This window comes from Panthera pardus, unplaced genomic scaffold (genome assembly GCF_024362965.1).
Source record: "Panthera pardus isolate Hobbes unplaced genomic scaffold, ASM2436296v1 HiC_scaffold_11, whole genome shotgun sequence".
NCBI classification, from domain to species: domain Eukaryota; kingdom Metazoa; phylum Chordata; class Mammalia; order Carnivora; family Felidae; genus Panthera; species Panthera pardus.
The window spans coordinates 41,864,133-41,886,778 of NW_026526666.1; the positions used below are offsets into that span (position 1 = coordinate 41,864,133).

A 22,646-nucleotide genomic window follows, 5' to 3' on the forward strand; every position below is an offset into this window, starting at 1 on the left:
CATGGAGTCAGTTGAACATCTATTGATTTTTTTCTTCTTTTTTTTAAAGTTTATTTGTTCTGAGAGACAGAGTGAGAGAGAAGAGGGGCAGAGAGAGAGGAAGAGAGAAAAGAGAGACAGAGAGAGAGAATCCCAAGCAGGCTCCATGCTGCTAACAGCATGGAGCCTGATGCAGGGCTCAGTCTCACAAACTGTGAGATCATGACCTGCATGGAAGTCAAGAGTTGGATGCTTAACTGACTGAGCCATCTAGGCAGTCCCTTTTTTAACTTTTTGAGGAACCTCCATACTGTTTTCCATAGTTGCACCACTTTACATTCCCACCAACAGTGCAAGAGCATTTCCCTTTCTCTGTATCCTCACCAACACCTGTTGTTTCTTGTGCTGTTAATTTTAGCCATTCTGACAGGTGTGAGATGATACCTCATCATGTTTTATTTTTTTAATTTTTAGTGTTTTATTTATTTATTTTTATTAAATACAATTTTTTTTAACGTTTATTTATTTTTGAGATAGGGAGAGACAGAGCATGAACGGGGGAGGGTCAGAGAGAGAGGGAGACACAGAATCTGAAGCAGGCTCCAGGCTCTGAGCAGTCAGCACAGAGCCCGACGCGGGGCTAGAACTCCTGGACCGCGAGATCGTGACCTGAGCCGAAGTCGGACGCTTAACCAACTGAGCCACCCAGGCACCCCAGTGTTTTATTTATTTTTGAGAGAGAGAGAGACAGGGCATGAATGGGGTGGGGGCGCGCGGAGCAGAGACAGAGAGGGAGACACAGAATCTGAAACAGGCTCAAGTCTCTGAGTTGTCAGCACAGAGCCTGATGTGGGGTTGAAACAGAATGGTGAGATCGAGGCCTGAGCTAAAGTCTGACACTTAACTGACAGCCACCCAGATGCCCCTCATCGTGTTTTTCTGTTTTTGTTTTAATGTTTATTTCTGAGAGAGAGAGTACGAGTGGGGGTGGGGCAGAGAGAGAGAGGGAACAGATGATCCAAAGCAGGCTCTTTGCAGGCAGCAGAGAGCCTGACTCGGGGCTTGAACTCACGAACTGTGAGATCATGACCTGAGCTGAAGTTGGACACTCAACTCACTGAGCCACCCAGGCGCCCCTCTGATCTTGGTTTTGATTTGTATTTCCCTGATGATGAGTGATGTTCGGCATCTTTTCATGTGTCTGTACACCATTTGGATGTCTTCTCCGGAAAAATGCCTAGTCATATGAGAAGGTATTTGTTTTGATATGACCATTTCAATTATCTTCCTTCTCCCTCTTCCTAACTCTATTTCTTTTCTTCTTTTTCCCCTTCACTTCTTCTCCCCCACCATTTTTACTTTGATTAAATGTAAAATGTGCACATTAAAAAATATTGCATATTGATGAGAGCCTCTTTCATATGCTTAACAGACTGAGCCACCCAGGTGTCCCATCACTCTTAGTTCTTAACAAAGGAGTCATATTTAAAACACTTAGGTATTTGATTTTTAAAAATAAAAATTAACCACATTGCTGATATCCTATAGCCTGTAAACTGCAATATTTTGAAATATGCTGAAAAAAAAGGGAGGAGTGGTAGTGCCATGGGCACCCTCCAAATTGTGAAAACTCCATTCTCTCTCCATGAATCCAGGGTAGGTGACCATTCATAGTGAGGTCTTTGTGTCAATCTCTACATAGCTAGCAAAGGTTCATTTTTTCCACTTTTATCATAAAAATAGAAGCTCCCATATCTTCTACTTGATTCTGATGGAGATTGAGCATCTTGCATAGCACTTGGCTATGTGCTTCTATTTTGGAGACCACAAAGTTAGAGGTAATTGGATATATGAAACTGGCAATTTTAACAATAATTTCCATTAATTTAACTGCTTTTATTGTTTGTGTAGCAATCAATTGATCACATTTAAGCTAAATAAATTAGAAGGCAGGTCTCTTCCAGTACTCTAGGCACTAAGCAGATACTAAGGTTTCAATAAATGATTTTGATTTTGGCCTTAGGGGAAAACAGGAGAGATGAATTTCTCCTTTGCAGATGTAGAAAAGTAAAGACAATTACTTTCAGAGAATCTAAGTCCTAAGAAGTTGAAAGAAGAAGGAGAAAACAGTGTTGAATCAAGTTGTAAAGGGGCCCCTGGGTGGCTCAGTTAAGCGTCTGATTTGGGCTCAGGTCAAGATCTCACAGTTCACCAACTCGAGTCCCGCCTCTGGCTCTGTGCTGACAGTTCAGAGCCTGGAGCCTGTTTCAGATTCTGTGTGTCTCCTTCTTTCTCTGACCCTCCCCTGCTCACGCTCTGTCTCTCGCCCTCAAAAAAAAAAAAAAAAAAAAAAAAAAAGTTGTCTAATGTTTCTTTGCCTAAGGTTGGACACCTGAGGCCCTTCAGCAGCCAGGCTTAATGCAAATTCTCTAACGCATTGAGACAAGACCTGCTAAAGACCGTATAGCGTGAATGCAGAAGAGCGGGAGAACACGTGTAAAAACGACAAGAGCCCAAAGCCTAAAACTGCTCTGATTTGTACTCAGTTCCAGTACCCAAACTACTAAGTAAGCCCTGATCCTGAGGGCAGGCCTGGGTCTCCGCACCTGGTCCCTGCCGCCGCGGCCACGCCCTGGGGGCGGGGCGGGGTATCTTTGCAGCTCCGCCCCTTCCCGCCCAACCGCGGCGCCCCAGACGCCTGCGGCGTCCGCGGAGACACCGGAAGGAGCTGCGGCTGCTGCGGAAAGTGGCTGGTGCGGGAGGCGGGGACCCTGCGGGCAGCGCTGCAGAGCCGTTTTCCTACCTTCCCGACGCGACGCCTCACCTCCCTGAATCCCGGGTAGTGAGAGAGGATTTTGCGGAGGTGCGGCCGCAGGCCACCATTGGCTGTGCTGGCGGGGCCCGCGGGGAAGGCCGTGGAGGTGAGCGCGGCGCTCCTGGGAGGGGCGCGGGGCCGAAGGGCGCCTCGCCTGCAGCCAGGGGCCGGTCTCGGTTCTCGCTCCCGCGCGCTGGGGCTGCGGCCGCTGCAGTGGCCTCTTTTTCTTGGTCTAGGGATGTGGTGGTCGCATGGACGAGAAGAAGGCCTCAGTCTCTCTCAGTGCTCTGCGTTTCAGGAATGATCTGGTGGCCGCCCCGATAGGGGTCGGCGGAGGACGCGAGTCAGTCGTAAATTTGAGGAAGGGTCCCCAGGGGGCGCTCCCCTGGGAAGCGGGAGATAAGAGGGGTGTAGCGAGTCCCTGAAAGGGGCCCCGCTCCTTTCCTTGGTATCTCCATTCCGGCTTGCCAGGCCCTCCCGGTGGGTGCAGACTACTGAAAGCCCCGCAGCGCACTGGCTCCTAGGTCCCGGTTTCGTTTTGCAGCGCAGTTGAGGTGATCGGACCTGTTTGTGCAGCCCCAAAGCCCCGTTATTCGTTGTTATTAACGGGAAAATCTTAGGTGTCATTCTCCCTGGAATGTTTCTTCGACCAGTGTTTGATCCATATTGTTTCAGAGGTTATCCCGTACAGTCTGTCCATCTACAGCTTTTGTTTGTGTCGAATTTCCATAGTGTGTGGTTTCCCAGATCTTTTTACTCGTACATATTTACCAAGTACAAAATGTTCTTTATTTGAATGTTTACAGGGTGCAAGTTGAATTGTTGTTTGAAAATCTCCTAGGTGTTTTGCCCTCAACTTAATATTTTTATTAGGATTTACATTCTCATGTAATTAGTATTAGGCCTGGAAAATTGAATCAGAGGGTAAAATCCTAGCAGGAGCACCCATAGGCTCTAAACTGAGAATGAATTTTACAAGGATCTCTAGACTTCTTAATAGTTGTATAGAATTATATAATTTGTTAGCTTAATTAGATTATTTTTCCTTTAAGAAAAACGTGTTTAAAAAATAATGAGGCCTTCTTCGTTCCATTTCTAGATGAGACGATTTTATCGTTTGGGAAGGTCTGACCAAAGCAGATAATAAGCTATTACTTGAACCTAATACAAATAATGAATTCGGGCTATTAATATAAGTAAGGAGAAAGAGTAGGAATCTTACTGAAGACAAAGCTAATTTTAAGAGAAGGTAATAGTAATAGTTACATTATGCTGGTAGGTTTATGTTATTTCACTTACTTTGGTAGGATTAAAAAAAAAACTATACAAAAATATTACAAGAATAAAATATTTGAACTGCTGTATGCAAGAGGGGTAGTCTACATAAGATTGCATCTTATTTTTGATCTGGTTTATTGCCGACTTTCACTTTTTTGTCTTAATGAGCTTTTTATAAACTACCAATAACCAAATAACAGGGCAGTTAGATTGTAGTAAATAGTTTATTTTAAATATTTGAAATCCTGAGTTAAGGAGATAATTCTTAATTTTTATGTATTGCTGCTAGAATTTTCAGTGACCTTTCACATGTACAATCTTGTTTGAACCTCATGCCAGTTTTCTAAATTAGGAATGCCAAGAAGTAAAGTCTTTTCCCATGACAGAAGCATTTCGAAATTGTGTAAGGATCAGAATTTCCTTAAAGCCTGAAAAAATCTTGCTGAAATAACTGATAAAAATTGGAATTCAGTTGGATATTAGAGCACTGTGAATTGTAATATATGACAGATTGTGGACTCGTTGCAAGAAAATGAAGTACATAAATAATGAACGATTTTTGGTGAGACATGAAATGTAGACATTTTTTAAAAAGAAAAGAATAAGTAACAGCTCTTTTTTTTTGTTTTAAGTTTTATTTACTTAAGTAATCTCTACATCTAGTGTGGGGCTTGAACTCAGAACCCTGAGATCAAGAGTCACATACACTTGGGACCCCTGGGTGGCTCAGTTGGTTAAGCATCCAACTTCGGCCCAGGTCATGATCTCACAGTTCGTGAGTTCGGGACTTGCATCAGGCTCTGTGCTGGCAGCTCAGAGCCTGGAGCCTGCTTCGGATTCTGTGTCTCCCTCTCTCTCTGCACCTCCCCAGCTCATGCTCGCACTCTGTCTCTGTCAAAAATAAATAAACTTAAAAAAAAAAATTTAAAAAAGAACCACAAAATCCTCCGACTGAGCCTTCCTCAGCCAGGTGCCCCAGTAACACTTCCTTATTTAGTGTAGTTTTTAAACCTTTTTTTTCAAGTCTGCATGTGATTACAAGAGCGTTTTAATAAGTAAGATAGCTCCAAAGAGTACAAGATAAGTAGAATGGTTTAATCATCTATAAAAAGGATCATGAATTTTGTACAGTATAGTATATAAATAAAACTGATATTTTATTATTATCTTTCTTTAAGCGGTACACCCTACATGGGAGTTGAACTCATTACTCTGAGATCAAGAGTTGCTTGCTCTACTCACTGAGCCAGCCAGGCTCCCCAAGAACTAATATTTTAAAAATTATTCATGTATCGAAATAAATTTATCTTAGAAGGCTAAGTAAGTTATCTGTTTAGTTTACAAGGAAAAGCCCTTTGGAAAAGAAAGAGAATGAAACATGGTTTCTGCCTTCAAAGAACGTAATTACAGTCAAGCCTTCTGTCAAGTAGTCGTGCCCCCCTTCCCTCCCCTCCCCCCCCCCCCCCCCCCCCGCTGTAAGTATCATATGAGTATTATAATCAGGAATTTAGGTGAGGGAGATATTACTTGTGATTGAGTCTTGGTAGAGATAGTACTTGAGATGAGTGAGCTTTGAAAGGTTTTCGATACGAGAATTCCATAGGACATTTCTAAAATGAAAAGATAGTTGTGTCTGGTTGGCTCAGTTGGGTGACTTTGGCTCAGGTCATGATCTCACACCTTGAAAGTTGGACGATGTGTTGGGCTCTGTGCTGACAGCTCAGTGTCTGGAGTCAGCTTCCGATTCCGTGTCTCCCTCTCATTGCCCCTCCCCCACTTGTGCTCTTTCTCTCAAAAATAAGTAAACATTAAAAAATTAAAAAAAAAAGATAATTGGGTTCCTGGAAAGGTACAAGTTATATTTAAGAAAGGATTAGTAGAATAATTTGGCAGATAGTAAATTATTATGTTTTATATAAGTTAGTAATAGGAGGTGAAAAAGACAAATTATGAAAGACTTCATTAAAGGTGTTTGATCAGAAGAGGTATGTGTTAGCACATGAATGCGGAATGAGCTGTAATTGGGAGTAGGTTGAGACCAGGAGACTGCTTGGGCAGCTTTAGGTTATGATGTCCAGAGCATTATTTCTGTGGCCCTTGTAAGTTTCTCTGACGTGCTATCTTGAAAGTAGACCTTGAGATAAGAACATGGGTTCAGTGGTGCTTGGCTGGCTTAGTCAGTAGAGCATGTGACTCTTGATCTTGGGGTTGTGAGTTCAAGCCCCATGTTGGGCAGTATAGCTTACTTAAATGAAAAAAACAAAAGACACGTATGCAGGTGAGACGCCAGAAGTTGCAGTGAGAGAGTGGGCAAAGAGTCAAGGAAGGGTGCAGCTCTTCCTGCCCATGGGTCCTGCCCCCATGTTTTAATAAAATCACCTTTTTGCACCAAAAAAAAAAAAAAAAAAAAAAAGAGGGAAGGGGAAAGAAAAGCCAACTAATGGGCAACTGGGGAGGTTAATCCTATGGAGATTTTTGTAGAACTGCCTCAGAATTGTCCTGCCAAATGAAGGGGAGTTGAAGAGTTTTTCTCCTACTGGACCTCACTGATTGAGATTGTCTTTGAAATGCCTTGCGCACAGTTAGTTGCCTTGGCTAAGGTTAGGCAAGCTCCTGAGGTGCTGGAGAATTTAGAAGCAGAGGAGTGGTGGAGGTGGGAAGTTGTGAGTGTGTGCTCGGATAATGTCCTTACCAGACTGCAAGTGAATACTGAGATGAGCTGAAGGGATAGGGGACCAGATCTTAACTCTGTTAATATGTGTTCTCATTAAATAATTCAGTTGTGCAATAAAAGCCTCAATTTTTGTGGAAACCTAGAAGAAGAAATGTGAATTGAGGAAAATTGGTGAAAAAGCACAGAGAATCTAGTAATTGATAGAATACAGGATGTGTACAGGAGGGAATCCAAGATGGCTCTGACATTTGAAAGTTAACTTGTGATTGAGGAGGGTTGCCGGAAGGTCACTGATACTCACATTAGTTACTTCAGGAGAATAAAAATTTCAGGGTGTTGAAGAGCATTAATAGAGAGTGTATGACCATTCAAAAGGGAAAGTACTTTGGGGATTTGAGCAGTGCTGCCACCCTGACTACACTTACATTGTTTGGCCCATCTTGATCATAAGTCTTTGTTACTTAGATCTCTGTATTACCAGGGCCTAGCACATTCCTGAAATATGGTAATATGAAAATATGGGACTGTGATATAAAATAAGACCATTCACTACAGTTTTAACTATAAAATCTTGAAGAATTTCTGATATTTTTAGTAGAGGAATAAATTTTGATGAATAAATTGTGATTCTTTTAAAATTTATTTACTTTTAAACATTTTATTATTTTTTTAAATAATCTATACACCCAATGTGGGACTCGAACTTACAACCCCGAGATCAAGAGCTTCATGCTCTAGTGACTGAGCCAGCCAGGCGCCCCTTGATTCTTTTTTATAATCACCAATATTCTGGTAAACAAACAAAAAAGACAAAATTAATTCTTAGAGTGGTTTTCATTTGAATATGGTGGTTGCATTTGTTTTTTCATGTTTCTAAGGTGTCTTCATAAGTGATTTTAATGATTATCCCATAATGCCAACATACTGTTGCTTAATCACCTCTCCATCTTGCTCAGAAGTGACTTAGGGTGAAAATTACCTCAGCTGGTTTGAACCTCTCTCAGAACTCTGTCATATTCATTCTTTCTTGTTTTCCCTCTCTCTTCCTCTCTCTCTTTTCTCTCCCTCTCCTTTCTCTTCTTTCCCTAGTGTTTGTTACAGGTATTTCAACTAGATAAAGTGACAGTTGACTGTACTTTGCCATTATTGGACAGATTTTTTTTTTCTTTGTAGGAAATGCTAATTAATTACAAATTTCACTTTATTTAGAGTGAGAGTTATCAGATCAGAGAGATGCTTTTGGATGATTTATTGTGTCAATGTTAAGAATAGATTCTAGAACAGATACATTGCAGGTAGAGAAATCAGGAGCTTATACAGTTCTCTCAATAGATTTAATAAGGCTCTGCCATTGATTAGACTGTTAAGGGTCAAAGGCACATGTTTTTAGAAAGATGGAAACTAGAAAATTAGCGTTACATTTCTTTTTCTATGTTATGGTTTGAATCTTAACGAATAGGGAAGGAGTTATAGAACTGTGAGACCTGTGTGAAGATTTGAAGGAGTTTGTGTTTGCTAGAATATTGTTTTTTTTTTTTTAATTTTTTTAAACGTTTATTTATTTTTGAGACAGAGAGAGACAGAGCATGAACAGGGGAGGGGCAGAGAGAGAGGGAGACACAGAATCTGAAACAGGCTCCAGGCTCTGAGCTGTCAGCGCAGAGCCCGATGCGGGGCTTGAACTCACGGACCGTGAGACATGACCTGAGCCGAAGTCGGACGCTTAACCGACCAAGCCACCCAGGCACCCCAGCTAGAATATTGTTTTAAAGGACAAGAAACAAGAAATTTCTTTAAAGTGGTCATCAGCAGATTTCATAGGTTAAAAAGTCTCCATGAACACTTAGCTGTAATTGATTTAGAATGAAGTAAACTTTTCTTTTTGTTTTTGCACTCTTTTCATTAATATTTCCACTTATCAAAACAGTTTTTTTCTGCTTGCTTTTATTGTATAGCAGTTTTCTTCTATGGTAAATATGGAAAAATTAGCCATAAGCTTATTACAATATTGCATTTTTGCTGTTAAATAATTCTAAAGCCTAATATTTAAAATAGTGCCACTTGGACTAGTCAGATTAGTTGTGGTGAAACAGTAGTCTAAATTGAAACTTCTGACAGGCAAATTAATTTTTCTAAATTAGAGTATCTTAGAATTGACTTTTTAGTGCAAAATACTGTCCTTTGGAATACCTCTGACAGGTGGTCATCCAGCCTCTGTGTAACAATGATGGGCAACATCCTATTTCCCAAGATTGGACCCTCCATTTTTGCGTAGCTCTAATCACTGAAAATCTTCACCATTGATTGGGTTTGCTATTTCTCACTTTTCTCTGGTTATATAAAAAAGAAAGGTTCCCTCATACTTTGATCATTATGTCCAGATAATTGGAACACATATGTAAAGTCCTCCAACCTTTGCTTTCTCTCTAAATGTCCATGCTTTGAATTGCTTGCATAGTGGTTAATATTTACTTATTGAGTGCTTATTATCTCACCCTGTATTAAGTATATATATATATATATATATATACATATATATTAGCATATATGTGTGTGTATGTATACATATATATACATATACATTTACCATCACTTTAGATAGTAGATTCTTTGAACCCTCCTTTAGAATATTGTATCAACATCTTTAATTTTAGTTCATTTTTCTAAAGTTTATTTTTTCCTTTTTTTTTGTTAAAATTTTTTTTAACATTTATTTGTTTTTGAGACAGAGAGAGACAGAGCATGAATGGGGGAGGGGCAGAGAGAGAGGGAGACACAGAATCGGAAGCAGTCTCCAGGCTCTGAGCCATCAGCCCAGAGCCTGACGCGGGGCTCGAACTCACGGACCACCAGATCATGACCTGAGCTGAAGTCTGATGCTCAACCGACTGAGCCACCCAGGCGCCCCTATTTTTTCTTTAAAAACTATTTTTTCAGTTTATTTTTTATTAAGTTAAAAATTGTTTTTGTTTCAGATTTTGATTTAAATTCTAGTTAATGTATAGTGTAATATTGGTTTCAGGAGTAGAATTCAGTGATTCATAACTTATGTATAACATCCAGTGCTCGTCATAACATACTTTCTCTTTTTAAATGTTTACTGTGAGACAGACAGTGTGAGCAGGGGAGAGGCAGAGAGAGAGAGAGAGATTGAGAATATCCCAAGCAGGCTCCATGCTCAGTCCAGACCGCTATGTTGGGGCTTGACCTCACAATCACGAGATGACAGCCTGAGCCAATATCAGGAGTTGGATGCTCAACCGACTGAGCCACCCAGGTTCCCCTCATCATAATAAATTTTATTTCCAGTATAGTTAACATAAAATGGTATATTAGTTTCAGGTGTACAATATAGTGATTCAACAATTCTGTACATGACTCAGTGCTCATCATAAGTGTACTCTTTAATCTCCATCATCTATAAAAAAACATGTAAGAAAGATAACGATTTTATTCAGTTTTTAGGTTTTATGTTTTAATTTTTTTTATGTCTTTAAAAAATCTTTTTGTGGGCACCTGGGTGACTCAGTCAGTTCAGTGTCTACCTCTTGATTTCAGCTGAGGTCATGGTCTCATGGTTTGTGGGTTTGATTGAGCCCCATGTTGGGCTCTGTGCTGACAGCATGGAGCCTGCTTGGGATTCTATTTCTTCCTCTACCCCTCCCCCACTGTCTTTGGCATGTACGTGCCCTCTCTCTCAAATAAACTTAAAATATTTGTTTATTTTAGGGAAAGAGAGAGAGAGAGAGAGCGCACGTGAGGGAGAGGAGCAGGAGGAGAGAGAGAATCCCAAGCAGGCTCTGTGTTCACACGGAGCTTGATGGGGAGCTCGATCCCACAGCCCTGAGATCATGACCTGAGCCAAAACTAAGAGTTGGGCACTCAACCTACTGAGCCACTCAGGTGCCCTATTTATTTATTTATTTATTATGTTTATTTTTGAGAGAGAGGGGGGAGAGAGAGTGGGGTGGGGGGACAGAGAGAGGGAGAGAGAAAGAATCCCAAGCAGGCTCCCTGCCGTCAACACAGAGCCTTTTGCAGGCCTCAAACTCATGAACCTTGAGATCATGACCTGAGCTAAAATCAAGAGTCAGATGCTCAACCAGCTGAGCCACCTAGGTGTCCCTATTTTTATTTTTATTATTATTATTTTTTATTTTTTAACGTTTTATTTATTTTTGAGACAGAGAGAGCATGAACGGGGCAGGGGCAGAGAGAGAGGGAGACAAGAATCGGAAGCAGGCTCCAGGCTCTGAGCCATCAGCCCAGAGCCCGACGCAGGGCTCGAACTCATGGACCGCGAGATCGTGACCTGAGCTGAAGTCGTACGCTTAACCGACTGAGCCGCCCAGGTGCCCCACCCTATTTTTATTTTTTGAGTAAACTCTGTGCCCAGCATGGGGTTCGAACTTACCCTGAGATCAAGAGTCTACTGACTGAGCTGGGCACCCCCCAAAAAAAATCTTTTTTAAAATAATTGTATAACTATATTTCACTAGCCTGCCTTCTGTATATTCATCCAGATTTTTGTTAAAAGTACGAACAGTTCTGCCACCTGCTAGTAGAGACCTTCTGGATTCGTATCGATCTTCTCTATTACTGTTATTTACCAGTTTTCCTAATTCTTTTCTCATGGTTGCTTGAATATGACTTTATATTTACCTTTCAGGTTAGACTAGACAGTGGAATGCAGGCAGTTTCCCAATATTAAAAGGTTCTCATTAGGTCACCAACTATGTCTTGATGTGTAACATATATTAATAACACAGGTCCCTGTGCTTTTCCTAAAATTTGAATATCTGGTCTTATTCGGATGGCAAGGCCAGAAGTTTGGGCATGAAACTTGATTTTACTGCCATGGTATTTCCCTTCTCCCATCCCCCCACTTAAAAGTATCATCTTCAGAAGCAGTTTTGAATCTATAGATAGGCAATTGAGCTGTGCGTCATAGTGTGTGAATTCAGCCAGAAACATTTTTTAGTTGGGGTTATTACTATCATTATAAGGCTGAGAAAATTTCAAATACTGTAGCTAGGCTAGACAGAGGAAAAGGTTGCCAGATAAAAGATTGTAAAGGTAAGGACAAATTGAGGTCAAATTATGGAAAGCCTTAATTTCCATGCAGAGCTTGAATTTTCTTGTGCTCCATAGTGATTCCCATCTTGTGAACCACACGCTTCTAGAGGAGTCTCAGACTTCTGTTGGATATACATCTATATACTGAACAAATAGCATTTTCATATACATTCATTTTTACTGCCTTTATGTTGTCTGTCTTCTCTAATGCCTAGTACCTGTCTTCCCTGGACAAACTGTCAGGCCAGAATGAAAGCATGCATGCCTTCTTTCTTTTGGTATATGCTGGAGAAGAAATTGAAGTAACTTAGAACCCCTGTTGTCTTACTCCCTTATATCTAAATAGCCTACTCTCAGTAAATCTTTATCAAAAGAAGGAATAAAAGAGTGATTTTTTTTTTTTTACCATACTGAATTAATTGAGTAAAACTAGGTAACTAGAATATTAAGGGCCTTCTATTTTGATAGTGTTGTGTTTAATTGTTAAGGAATACTAAATAGCCTTGGTTCAAATTGTTAGCTTTTGTTTATATTTATTAATTCTCATTAAATTGTTTATATACCAGAAAATTAATACCAGATACTAAAGCAGAGAATTTATTCCCCGGTCCCCATTTCTTTGTTCTGAGGCAACATTCAGAGTGCACAACCTGCAATACCTCTTGTATTTTTATAGGATGTATCTGTATCCAGATATAATGTGCTGTAATGCTGGTTTAAAATTTTTACTTCAGTGGTTTTATACAGTATGTATCATTCTATAGCTTCCTTTTTTCCCAATCCAACTTATGTCCTTTAGAGCTTTCTCTGTTGGTAAATTATCCATCCATGTCATGCAGTTAAACTATTGTGTTGTATTTAGTTGTGAATGTGCCATTCCATTCTTCTAATGGTGGACTTAAAACATTTTAAAATCAAAGTGAGATTAAGACTGTCTAGAAAGCCATGAGAACATTTCCATTTAATTGGTAAACATTAGAGGAAAATGTAATCAAATTAAATACTTTTATTAAGTAAAAAAATAAGAGAATTTAGTACTTATATTTAGGGATTAAGAAAATAAAACCAAAACCAAGTAGGACGTGGAAATTAAAGATAAAACTTTAATGGAATTGGAAGCAGCAGAACAAAAAATAGTGGAAAGGATAAATTGCAAAGCTGTCTTTTTGCCAAGACCAATGAACTAGATAAACCTGCTATAGAAGGAAAAAAAGAATTCAAGTAAAAACACTCAAGATTAGGAATGAGAAAGGAAACATCATAGATCTGGATATAGGAGAGATTAATGAAACGTTATGCAAATTTTCTTGAGAATATCACAACCATGCTATAATGCCAAAGTTGAAAATTGAGAGGGCATGCATAATTTAATAGCAAAATATAAATTAGTAAAATTGACCCAAGAAGTGAAAAACTTGAATTGACCCATTCTCACTAAGGAATTTAAAGATGATTGAAGATATGTCCTGAGTCCCTGGGTGGCTCAGTAGGTTAAGTGCCTGACTTTAGCTCCGGTCATGGTATCAAGGTTTATGAGTTCGGGCCCCACATCAGGCTCAGTGCTGACAGCTCAGAGCCTAGAGCCTGCTTCAGATTCTGTGTGTGTCTCTCTCTCTGCACCTCCCCACTCATATTCTCTCTCTCTCTCTCTCAAGAAACATTAAAAAGGAATAAAAAAAAAAAGATGTGTCCTTCAAAGAGGCAGCATAGCAGATAGTTTCACAACTGAGTTTCATTTAATTTATAAATAATATATAATAATGATAATAATGGAACATTTTCTGTGGTCTAGAAGATGCAAAGCTACTAAATGCATTCTGTGAAGCACGCATAACTTTTATCCCTGATAAAAATGTTACCCAAAAAGGCCAATTTCACTTGCAAAATCTCTAAATAGAAATACACAGTGGAATCTAGATATGAAGCAACAGGCTAATAGTACATTTTGACCCATAGGGTATATCACACCAATGCAAGGGTTATTTATATCAAATCTGTTAATAGATTATATAATCGGATGAAGTAAGGAATATATTAAACCATCAGTAGCTGCTGAGAAGACATTTAATAAAGTTCATTAAGATTGTTTCTAATTAGGGGTGCCTTGCTGGCTTAGTCAGTAGAGCATGTCACTCGATCTCAGGGTTGTGAGTTTAAGCCCCATGTTGGACCTATAGGTTACTGTAAAAAAATCAAAAGTAAATTAAGAATAGGAGGAAATTATAGCAAATGTCCTGAATAGCAAAACCATCACAATAAGGACCCAGACATGGATGCTCACAATCACTTTTATTTCTTTATTTTTATTTTATTTTATTTTACCTTTTTTAACATTTATTTTTGAGAGAGACAGAACACGAGCGGGGGAGGGCCAGAGAGAGAGACACAGAATCTGAAACAGGCTCCAGGCTCCCAGCTCTAAGCTGTCAGCACAGAGCCTGATGTGGGGCTTAAACCCACTAACCGTGAGATCATGACCTGAGCTGAAGTCGAACCCTTAATTGACTGAGCCCCCCAGGTGCCCCTATTTTTTAAATTTTTTAATGTTTATTTCTTTTCTTAAAAAAATTTTTTTTAATGGTTATTTTTGAAGGAGAGAGAGAGAGACAGAGTGTGAGTGGGGGAGGGGCAGAGAGAGAGGGAGACAGAATCTGAAACAAGCTCCAGGCTCCCAGCTGTTAGCACAGAGCCCATTGCAGGGCTCGAACTCATGAGTCTTGAGATCATGACCTGAGCCGAAGTCGGATGCTTAATCGGCTGAGCCACCCAGGCACCCCAAATGTTTGTTTATTTTTGAGAGAGAGAGAAAGAATGAATGAGTGGGGGAGGGGCAGAGAGAGAGGGAGACACAGGATCTGAAACAGGCTCCAGGCTCTGAGTTGTCAGCACAGAGCCTGATGTGGGGCTTGAACCCAAGAAGTGTGAGATCATGACCTGAGCCGAAGTCAGATCCTTAACCGGCTGAGCCACCTAGGGCCCCTCACAGTCAGTCACGTGTGTGTGTGTGTGTATGTGTGTGTGTGTGTGTATGTATATGTGTATATATTTATATAAATACATTTTTTTAATGTTTATTTTTGAGAAAGCATGAGTGGGGGAAAGGGAGAGAGGAGGGGGGAGAGACGGAGAATCTGAAGCAGGCTTTGTGCTGACAGCAGAGAGCCAGATGTGGGGCTCAAACCCATGGAGTGTGAGATCATGACATGAGCCAAAGTCAGATGCTTACCTGACTGAGCCACCCAGATGCCCCCACTTTATATTCAAGATGGTCTTAGAGATTCTAGTAAATGCATTACAACAGTAAAATTAAGTAATTAGTATTGATATTGGAAAACTAGGTAAAACTATCATGTTTCCAGTGTATTCAGAGAATAGCCAAGGAAACTGAAAAGGAATAGTGAAGGAGGAATGCCTTACAGTTATCAAAATATTCTACATTTTTTGTATTCAGATTAAATATGGTATTGGTGGGGCACCTGGGTGGCTCAGTTGATTACGAATCCGACTTTGGTTCAGGTCATGATCTTGCAGTTCGTGAGTTTGAGCCCCACATTGAGCTCTGCATTGGTGGTGTAGAGACTGCTTAGGATTCTCTCTCTCTCTCCCTCTTTTTCTCTGCCCCCTGCCACTTGCCTGTGTGTGGGTGTACGCTTGTGCTCTCAAAATAAATACACTTAAAAGTATTCAGGGATACATTAAAAAATAAATAACTATGGTATTGGCATACGTAGATTAGTGGAACAAAATAGGGGATCCAGAAATATGTGCAAGTGTAATAAAGATAGTATTACAATTCAGTGGGTAATGGGTAGATTGTGTAGTAAGTGGTGCTGGTACAACTGTCAGCCCATCTGGAAGAAAATAACATTGGGTTCCTGTCTTAAGGTCTTTAAAGACAGGTCTTTAAAGACAGGTCTTCCTGTCTTTAAAGTCTTGTTTAAAAAAAATATTTAAGGTTATTCTATAGCGTTAGGTATATAAACAAGGATGAAGGAAAATTTTTTTAAGTTTATTTATTTATTTTTGAGAAAGAGACGACACACAAGTGGGGTAGGGGTAGAGGGAGAGAGTGAGAGAGTGTCCCAAGCAGGCTTCACACTGTCAGTACAGAGACCAGTGCAGGGCTTGAACTCATGAACCATGAGATCGTGACCTGAGCCAAAGTCAGATGCTTAACCAACTGAGCTACCCAGGTGCCCAAATGAAATTTTAAGATCAGAAACTCAGAGCTGTTATAAGAGACATGTTTGATTTTATAAAAATTAAGGGCTTTAATGATAAAGGCTACCATAAGAAAGTTAATAGTATTGGTACTAAGACAGACATAGACCAGTAGAATAGAATAGAGTTCATAAATAATCTTCACATGTATGATTAAATATATTAAAAAAATTTTTTTTTCTTTTCAACTTTTTTTTTTTTTTTTTTTTTTTTTTAATTTATTTTTGGGACAGAGAGAGAGACAGAGCATGAACGGGGGAGGGGCAGAGAGAGAGGGAGACACAGAATCGGAAACAGGCTCCAGGCTCCGAGCCATCAGCCCAGAGCCTGACGCGGGGCTCGAACTCACGGACCGCGAGATCGTGACCTGGCTGAAGTCGGACGCTCAACCGACTGCGCCACCCAGGCGCCCCAAAAAAATTTTTTTATTATAAAATTTTTTTTAGGGGCTCCTGGGTGGTTTAGTTGGTTAAGCGTCCGACTTTGGCTCAGGTCATGATCTCATGGTTTGTGGGATCAAGCCCCACATTAGGCTCTGCTCTGACAGTGTGGAGCCTGCTTGGGATTCTCTCTCTATCCCTCTCTCTCTGCCCCTCCCCCACTCTTTCTCTTTCAAAATAAATAAACTTACAAAAAAGTTTTTTTAAGTTTACTTTTAAGAGAGAGTGTGTGTGTTGGGGAGAGGTAGAGAGAGAGAGGGAGATAGAGAATCTGAAGAAGTCTCTGAGCTGTCAGCACAAAGCCTGATGCAGGGCTTGAACCCACAAACTGTGAGATGATGACCTGAGCCGAAGTTGGATGCTTAATTGACTCAGCCACCCAGGTGCCCCCATGATTATTTTTAATAACAATGTGGAAACAAAGTGAATATTCATCAGTAGAAGAATTAATTGCATGATTTATGCAGTGTATGCATCATGACGTGTATTCAAGAAAAAGTTGAGATAGAGGGATGTCTGTATTATTGCCCAAAAAAGGCCATATATGTCTCTTTCTATATTTGATTATATGAACAAGAAAAAATATTGAAACACATACATACATTCTATAGTACAGGTATGCTGGTAATAAATTCTTTCAACGTTTGTATAAGAAGTCTTTATTTTGCCCTTACTTTGCAAGGTGTTTTCCTAGGTATGGAATTCTAGGTTGACAGTGTTCCTTCAGTACTGTACAGGTGTTACTCCATGGTCTTCTGGCTTGTATTGTTTCCAGAATATGTTATTGGCCTTTTTTGGCTACTTTGAAGATGTTCTTTTTATTATTGGTTTTAAGCAGCTTGTTTTTAGTGTGCCATGATATAATTTGTTTATATGTCTTGTGCTTCAAGTTTGTTGTGTTTGTTTTCATCAAATTTGGACTTTTCTACCCATCTGAGTGATACTCTAATTTCTCAATTTTTTTTTTTTGTATTTCAATTTGAATAGTTTCTTTCACTGTGTCTTTTTTTTTCAACTTTTTTAAAATTTATTTTTGGGACAGAGAGAGACAGAGCATGAACGGGGGAGGGGCAGAGAGAGAAGGAGACACAGAATCGGAAAGAGGCTCCAGGCTCCAAGCTGTCAGCCCAGAGCCTGACGCGGGGCTCGAACTCACGGACCGCGAGATCGTGACCTGACTGAAGTCGGACGCTTAACCGACTGCGCCACCCAGGCGCCCCTTTTTTTAAAAAAATTTTTTTTTCAACGTTTTTTTATTTATCTTTCGCTGTGTCTTTAAGTTCATTATTCTTTTGCATTGTCTAATCTGCTGTTCATCTCATACACTGTATTTTTCACCTAAGACTTTTTTTTTTTTTTAACATTTAGAAATTTGCTTTAGGTCTTTTATCTTCTATCCTTCACGTTTCTCTTTAAAATATGTATCTTGGGGGGCACCTGGGTGGCGCAGTCGGTTAAGCGTCCGACTTCAGCCAGGTCACGATCTCGCAGTCTGTGAGTTCGAGCCCCACGTCAGGCTCTGGGCTGATGGCTCGGAGCCTGGAGCCTGTTTCCGATTCTGTGTCTCCCTCTCTCTCTGCCCCTCCCCCGTTCATGCTCTGTCTCTCTCTGTCCCAAAAATAAATTAAAAAAAAAAACCAAAACGTTGAAAAAAAAAATTAAAAAAAAAATAAAATAAAATATGTATCTTGGGGCGCCTGTTTGGCTCAGTGAGTAGAGCACGCGACTTTTTATCTCAGGGTTGTAAGTTTGAGTCCCATGTTGGGTGTACAGATTACTTTATTTTTTATTTATTTTTTATTTTTTTATTAAAAAAATTTTTTTTTAATGTTTATTTATTTTTGAGACAGAGAGAGACAGAGCATGAATGGGGGAGGGCAGAGAGAGAGGGAGACACAGAATCGGAAGCAGGCTCCAGGCTCCAAGCCATCAGCCCAGAGCCCGACGTGGGGCTTGAACTCACGGACCGCGAGATCGTGACCTGAGCTGAAGTCAGACGCTCAACCGACTGAGCCACCCAGGCGCCCCTGTACAGATTACTTTAAACAAATGTGTATCCTTGGGGCGCCTGAGTGTCTCAGTCGGTTATGCATTTAACTCTTGGTTTTGGCTCAGATCTGATCTCACGGTTTGTGAGTTTGAGCCCTGCATCAGGCTTTGCTCTGACACTGTGGAGCCTGCTTGGGATTCATTCTCTCTCTCTCTCTCTCTCTCTCTCTCTCTCTCTCTCTCTCTCTCCCCCCCCCTCCCCCTCTCCCCCTTTCTCTGCCCCTCCCCCACTTGCTCTCTGTCTCTAAAAAACAATAAACTTAAAAACATTAAAAAAAATTTAAAAACCGTCTATGCTTTATCCTGTCTTCTGTGTTATCTCTGGATCTCTTTTTTTTTCCTTGTTTTTGTTTTGTAGTTTTTGAGTGGATACCAGACATTGTAATTTTTTTAATCTTGTCAGGTGCTGGGGTTTTTTTCATTCCTTTGTTCTGGGGCACAGTTATGTTCCTTGAGAATAATTTGACTCTGTAATACTCATTTTGAGCTTTTTAAAGGCAGAACGAAAGTAGTCTTTAGGGATACATTTTCCTATTATTGAGGTAATACCCTCTGAGTACTTTATTCCCCGTGTATTATGAACTCTTTAAACTCTGGCTGGTGGGGACACAAACAAACTTGTGTTGGCTGCCAGAGTTGTTCTACCTATTCTTTTCCAGTAATTCTTTCCCCTGCTTAGGTTAGTTTAATCACATGCACATGCTCATAAGTACTCAGCTGAAGACCTAATGGTAGCCCTCTACAAACCTCATGAGTTTATTTGCTCTGTGTTTAGTTCTTTCCTCTCTGTTACTCTGCCTTGTGAATTCTAGCCACCTTGGTGCCTCTGCATTTTCAACACTGCCCCTTCAACTCAAGGAGACTGCTGGACACTGGGTTTTCTCCTACGTGCACTGTGGCCTAGAAGTTCTTTCTAGGCGTAAGCTGGGGTAATTGTTGCCTACTTTCCAGTGCCTGATAACCGTTATTTTATATATTTTGTCTAGCTTTTTAGTTATTTAAAGAGGCTAAATCTGGTTCCTGTCACTCCATCATGGCTGGCAGTGGAGGTAATTGGATAAGAAGGAAGAAATATCTAAGCACAGAAGGAAGTGAGAGGTGGGTGGGAAAGATTGCCGGACCTTTCACAAACATAAATAAGAAATGGAAAACGTTAATAGTTATTTTAAGTTAAATTTCATGCATCTGAAAGTCTGGCACATGGCTTGTTTAATCTTATGTAATAATTTCATGTTTAGAGGGGTGCCTGGGTGGCTCAGTTGGTTGAGCATCCAACTTGGGCTCAGGTCATGATCTCATGGTTCATGAGTTCCAACCCCGCATTGGGCTTGCGGCTGTCAGTGCAGAGCCCGCTTCAGATCCTCTCTCTCTCTCTCTCTCTCTCTCTTTCTCTCTTTCTCTCTCTTTCTCTCTTTCTCTCTTTCTCTCTTTCTCTCTTTCTCTCTTTCTTTCTCTATCTCTGCCCCTTCCCCACTCATGCTCTCTTTCTCAAAAATGAGTAAACATTAAAAAAAAAATAATGTTTAGAGATAATGATTTATTCAGTATTAACCCCCGGAGTGATTTCTGTTGTATTTTGTCGGTTGCAAGATAATATTTGACTCATTTGATTGAAATTTTCTGTTTAATGTGTTTACTAATGGGCTAGTATTTTAGCACATTTATAAGTGTTTATTCTTTCCTAGTAAGTTTCTTAATTTTTTCCAAAATAGTGTTCTCAAACCCCAAGGATGAACTAAAGGCATGAAAAACCTTATTGTTAAGAATGTACACATCCAAGAAATATCTGGAAGTACTGACTTAAACTTGAGATTTTACTTGGAAATCACTCACTTTACTTGAACCAGTTGTGAGATTTCTATGCGTTGAATGCTGTAAATCAGTTAGCTCTATGATTCATAAGATCTGCAGGGGAGATAGATAAAATTTAGTGACATTATAGTATTCCTATCATTCTCATAAATTACATTTATAATATTGTGATGTCTTGGAAGAAGTTAAGTATATTGGGGTTACAAAACATTTTGCCTTCTGTTTATTTTAATGGAATTTGAGGAAACTCCTGAAGATAATTAGGAAAGTTGTAATTGATGTGGGAAACTACCTCAGTCTTAAACTGGTGGTCTCATGGGAGAGAGAGGTATGAGACCTTACTGGTCATCTAAAAAGAAGTACATAAAGGGATGCTGCAGAGTGCCTAATAAAATTATATGCATATGTGTAATACTGTGTGTGTGTATGTACACACTTGACATGTGCTACCTCATTTCATCCTTAAAGTAGCCCCTTGAGTTCATTATGCCAGTCTACTCTTAGTCTTATATGCAATTAAGATAATAATGGTACTCTACGTCAGGGTTGCTGAAAGGATTTTGTGAAGATGTTGTTTTCAACCTGAGATAATGTTGTCCCTTTGAGGACATAATTTTATTTTATTTTATTTTTTTTGAATTTTATTTTATATATTTTTTAAGAGACAGAGCATGAGCGGGGGAGGGGCAGAGAGAGAGGGAGACAGAATCTGAAGTAGACTCCAGGCTCCCAGCTGTCAGCACAGAGTCTAACACGGGGCTTGAACTCACAAACTGTGAGATCATGACCTGAGCTGAAGTCAGATGCTTAACTGAGCCACCCAGGTGACCCGGAGGGCATAATTTTATACTGTACTTGTAAAAGCAGTGGTGAGAGTGTTCTGGCATCTAATGGGTTGAAGCAAGAATGTTGCTAAACACCTTACAATGCACAGGGCAAACCTCCACAGTAGAGAAGTATTTGGTCCAAAGTATCAATGTGGTGCCAACTTGAGAAACTTTAGAATGTGACCATCTTGGTATATTGCTAAGATACCAGACAATTTCATTTATATCATCACTAGGGGCTGCAGCTAGTGTGAAAATGAATGTTTATATTTGATGGTTCTTTTAATTCCTATTCCAGTCTAAGGATTAATCTTAAAAAAGAAAAAAAAAAGATACAAGTACTTAAATTGAATAACTTTAATTTTTTCCCTTTTATTTATATTCTAAAATATGAAATGGGAGAAAGGGGGAAAAGCAGCAAAAGTAATGGAGAAACAAACTTACATTGATACATAGTTATCAGTTTCAATATAATGTTAATTTTGTGGAGAAATTTCCAGTGTACATGTTAACTTAAATTATGAAAGTAATCTAGGTATATTTGAAAAATATACTAGGGTAGACTTGTAAACATGCATGCTTATTATTTTAGCCTTTATTTTAATGATTTTAAATATTTACCATTTTTTAATTAATATTTTCTGGTTGTTTTTCCCATAGGTGTTACCTCATTTGGAAATACTTGGGAGACAGGAAAAAGTTACTAACAAAATGTCACCTTTTCAAAATCATTGTCCACATTTGGATTCAGTTGGTGAAATAACGAAAGAAGACTTAATGCAAAAATCTCATGTAAGATATAGGGTTTTTTCCTTGCTTAGAAAAATCATTCATTGCTCTCTCAAATGTGTGTTTTTTTTAAATAAATTACTGTAATACTCTGTGTTCATGGGCTCCAATTTATTATTTTTTTAATATTTATTTACTTTTGAGAGAGAGAGAGAGCGTGAGCAGAAGCAAGGTGGGGGTGGTGTAGAGAAAGGGGAGACACAGAATCCGAAGCAGGCCCCAGGCTCTAAGCTGTCAGCACAGAGCCCTATCCGGACTCGAACTTGTGAACTGCGAGATTATGACCTGAGCTGAGGTTGGACGCTCAACCAACTGAGCCACCCAGGCACCCCTCCAATTTCTTATGTAATATTATTAGTCAATTGTATGTGTTTGGCTGTGTCAACATAATGATAATGCTATTTGATTTTTGTTTTATAGGGTACTTGTCAGGATTGTAAAGTCAGAGGACCAAATCTTTGGGCATGTTTGGAGGTACGTATATGTTTCAAAACTTTGGTATTATAAAAATTTATATCTGAATAAGGATAACTATAAGAGTTTTTTGACACTTAACAGATTTCATAAATGAACATGCTTTAAAAAAAGATGATTAGTGATAACAAATTAAACTTTACAAACTTTGGGTTTTAAATTCCAGTGCTTTCGCAGAGTTTTAATAAATCACTAAATATATATGTGTGTGT

General features: G+C 39.6%; 1 protein-coding gene across 5 annotated transcripts in view; it reads left to right on the top strand.

The window, feature by feature from the left end:
• Window positions 1-2,670: 2,670 nt before the first annotated feature.
• The window catches only part of USP33 (ubiquitin specific peptidase 33), a 64,196-nt gene continuing 44,220 nt past the window's right edge, over window positions 2,671-22,646 (top strand). For 2 of the 5 annotated variants that reach the window (XM_019413872.2, XM_019413874.2), the window contains exons 1-3: window positions 2,672-2,900; window positions 21,832-21,963; window positions 22,381-22,434. In XM_019413872.2, coding sequence (XP_019269417.2) covers window positions 21,883-21,963; window positions 22,381-22,434 — 135 coding nt within the window. In that variant the 5' untranslated portion in view covers window positions 2,672-2,900; window positions 21,832-21,882. Of the gene's footprint in view, window positions 2,901-10,628; window positions 10,650-19,518; window positions 19,631-21,831; window positions 21,964-22,380; window positions 22,435-22,646 lie in introns of those variants that run through there. The other 3 variants (XM_019413873.2, XM_019413875.2, XM_053893675.1) reach the window with 3 other exon arrangements.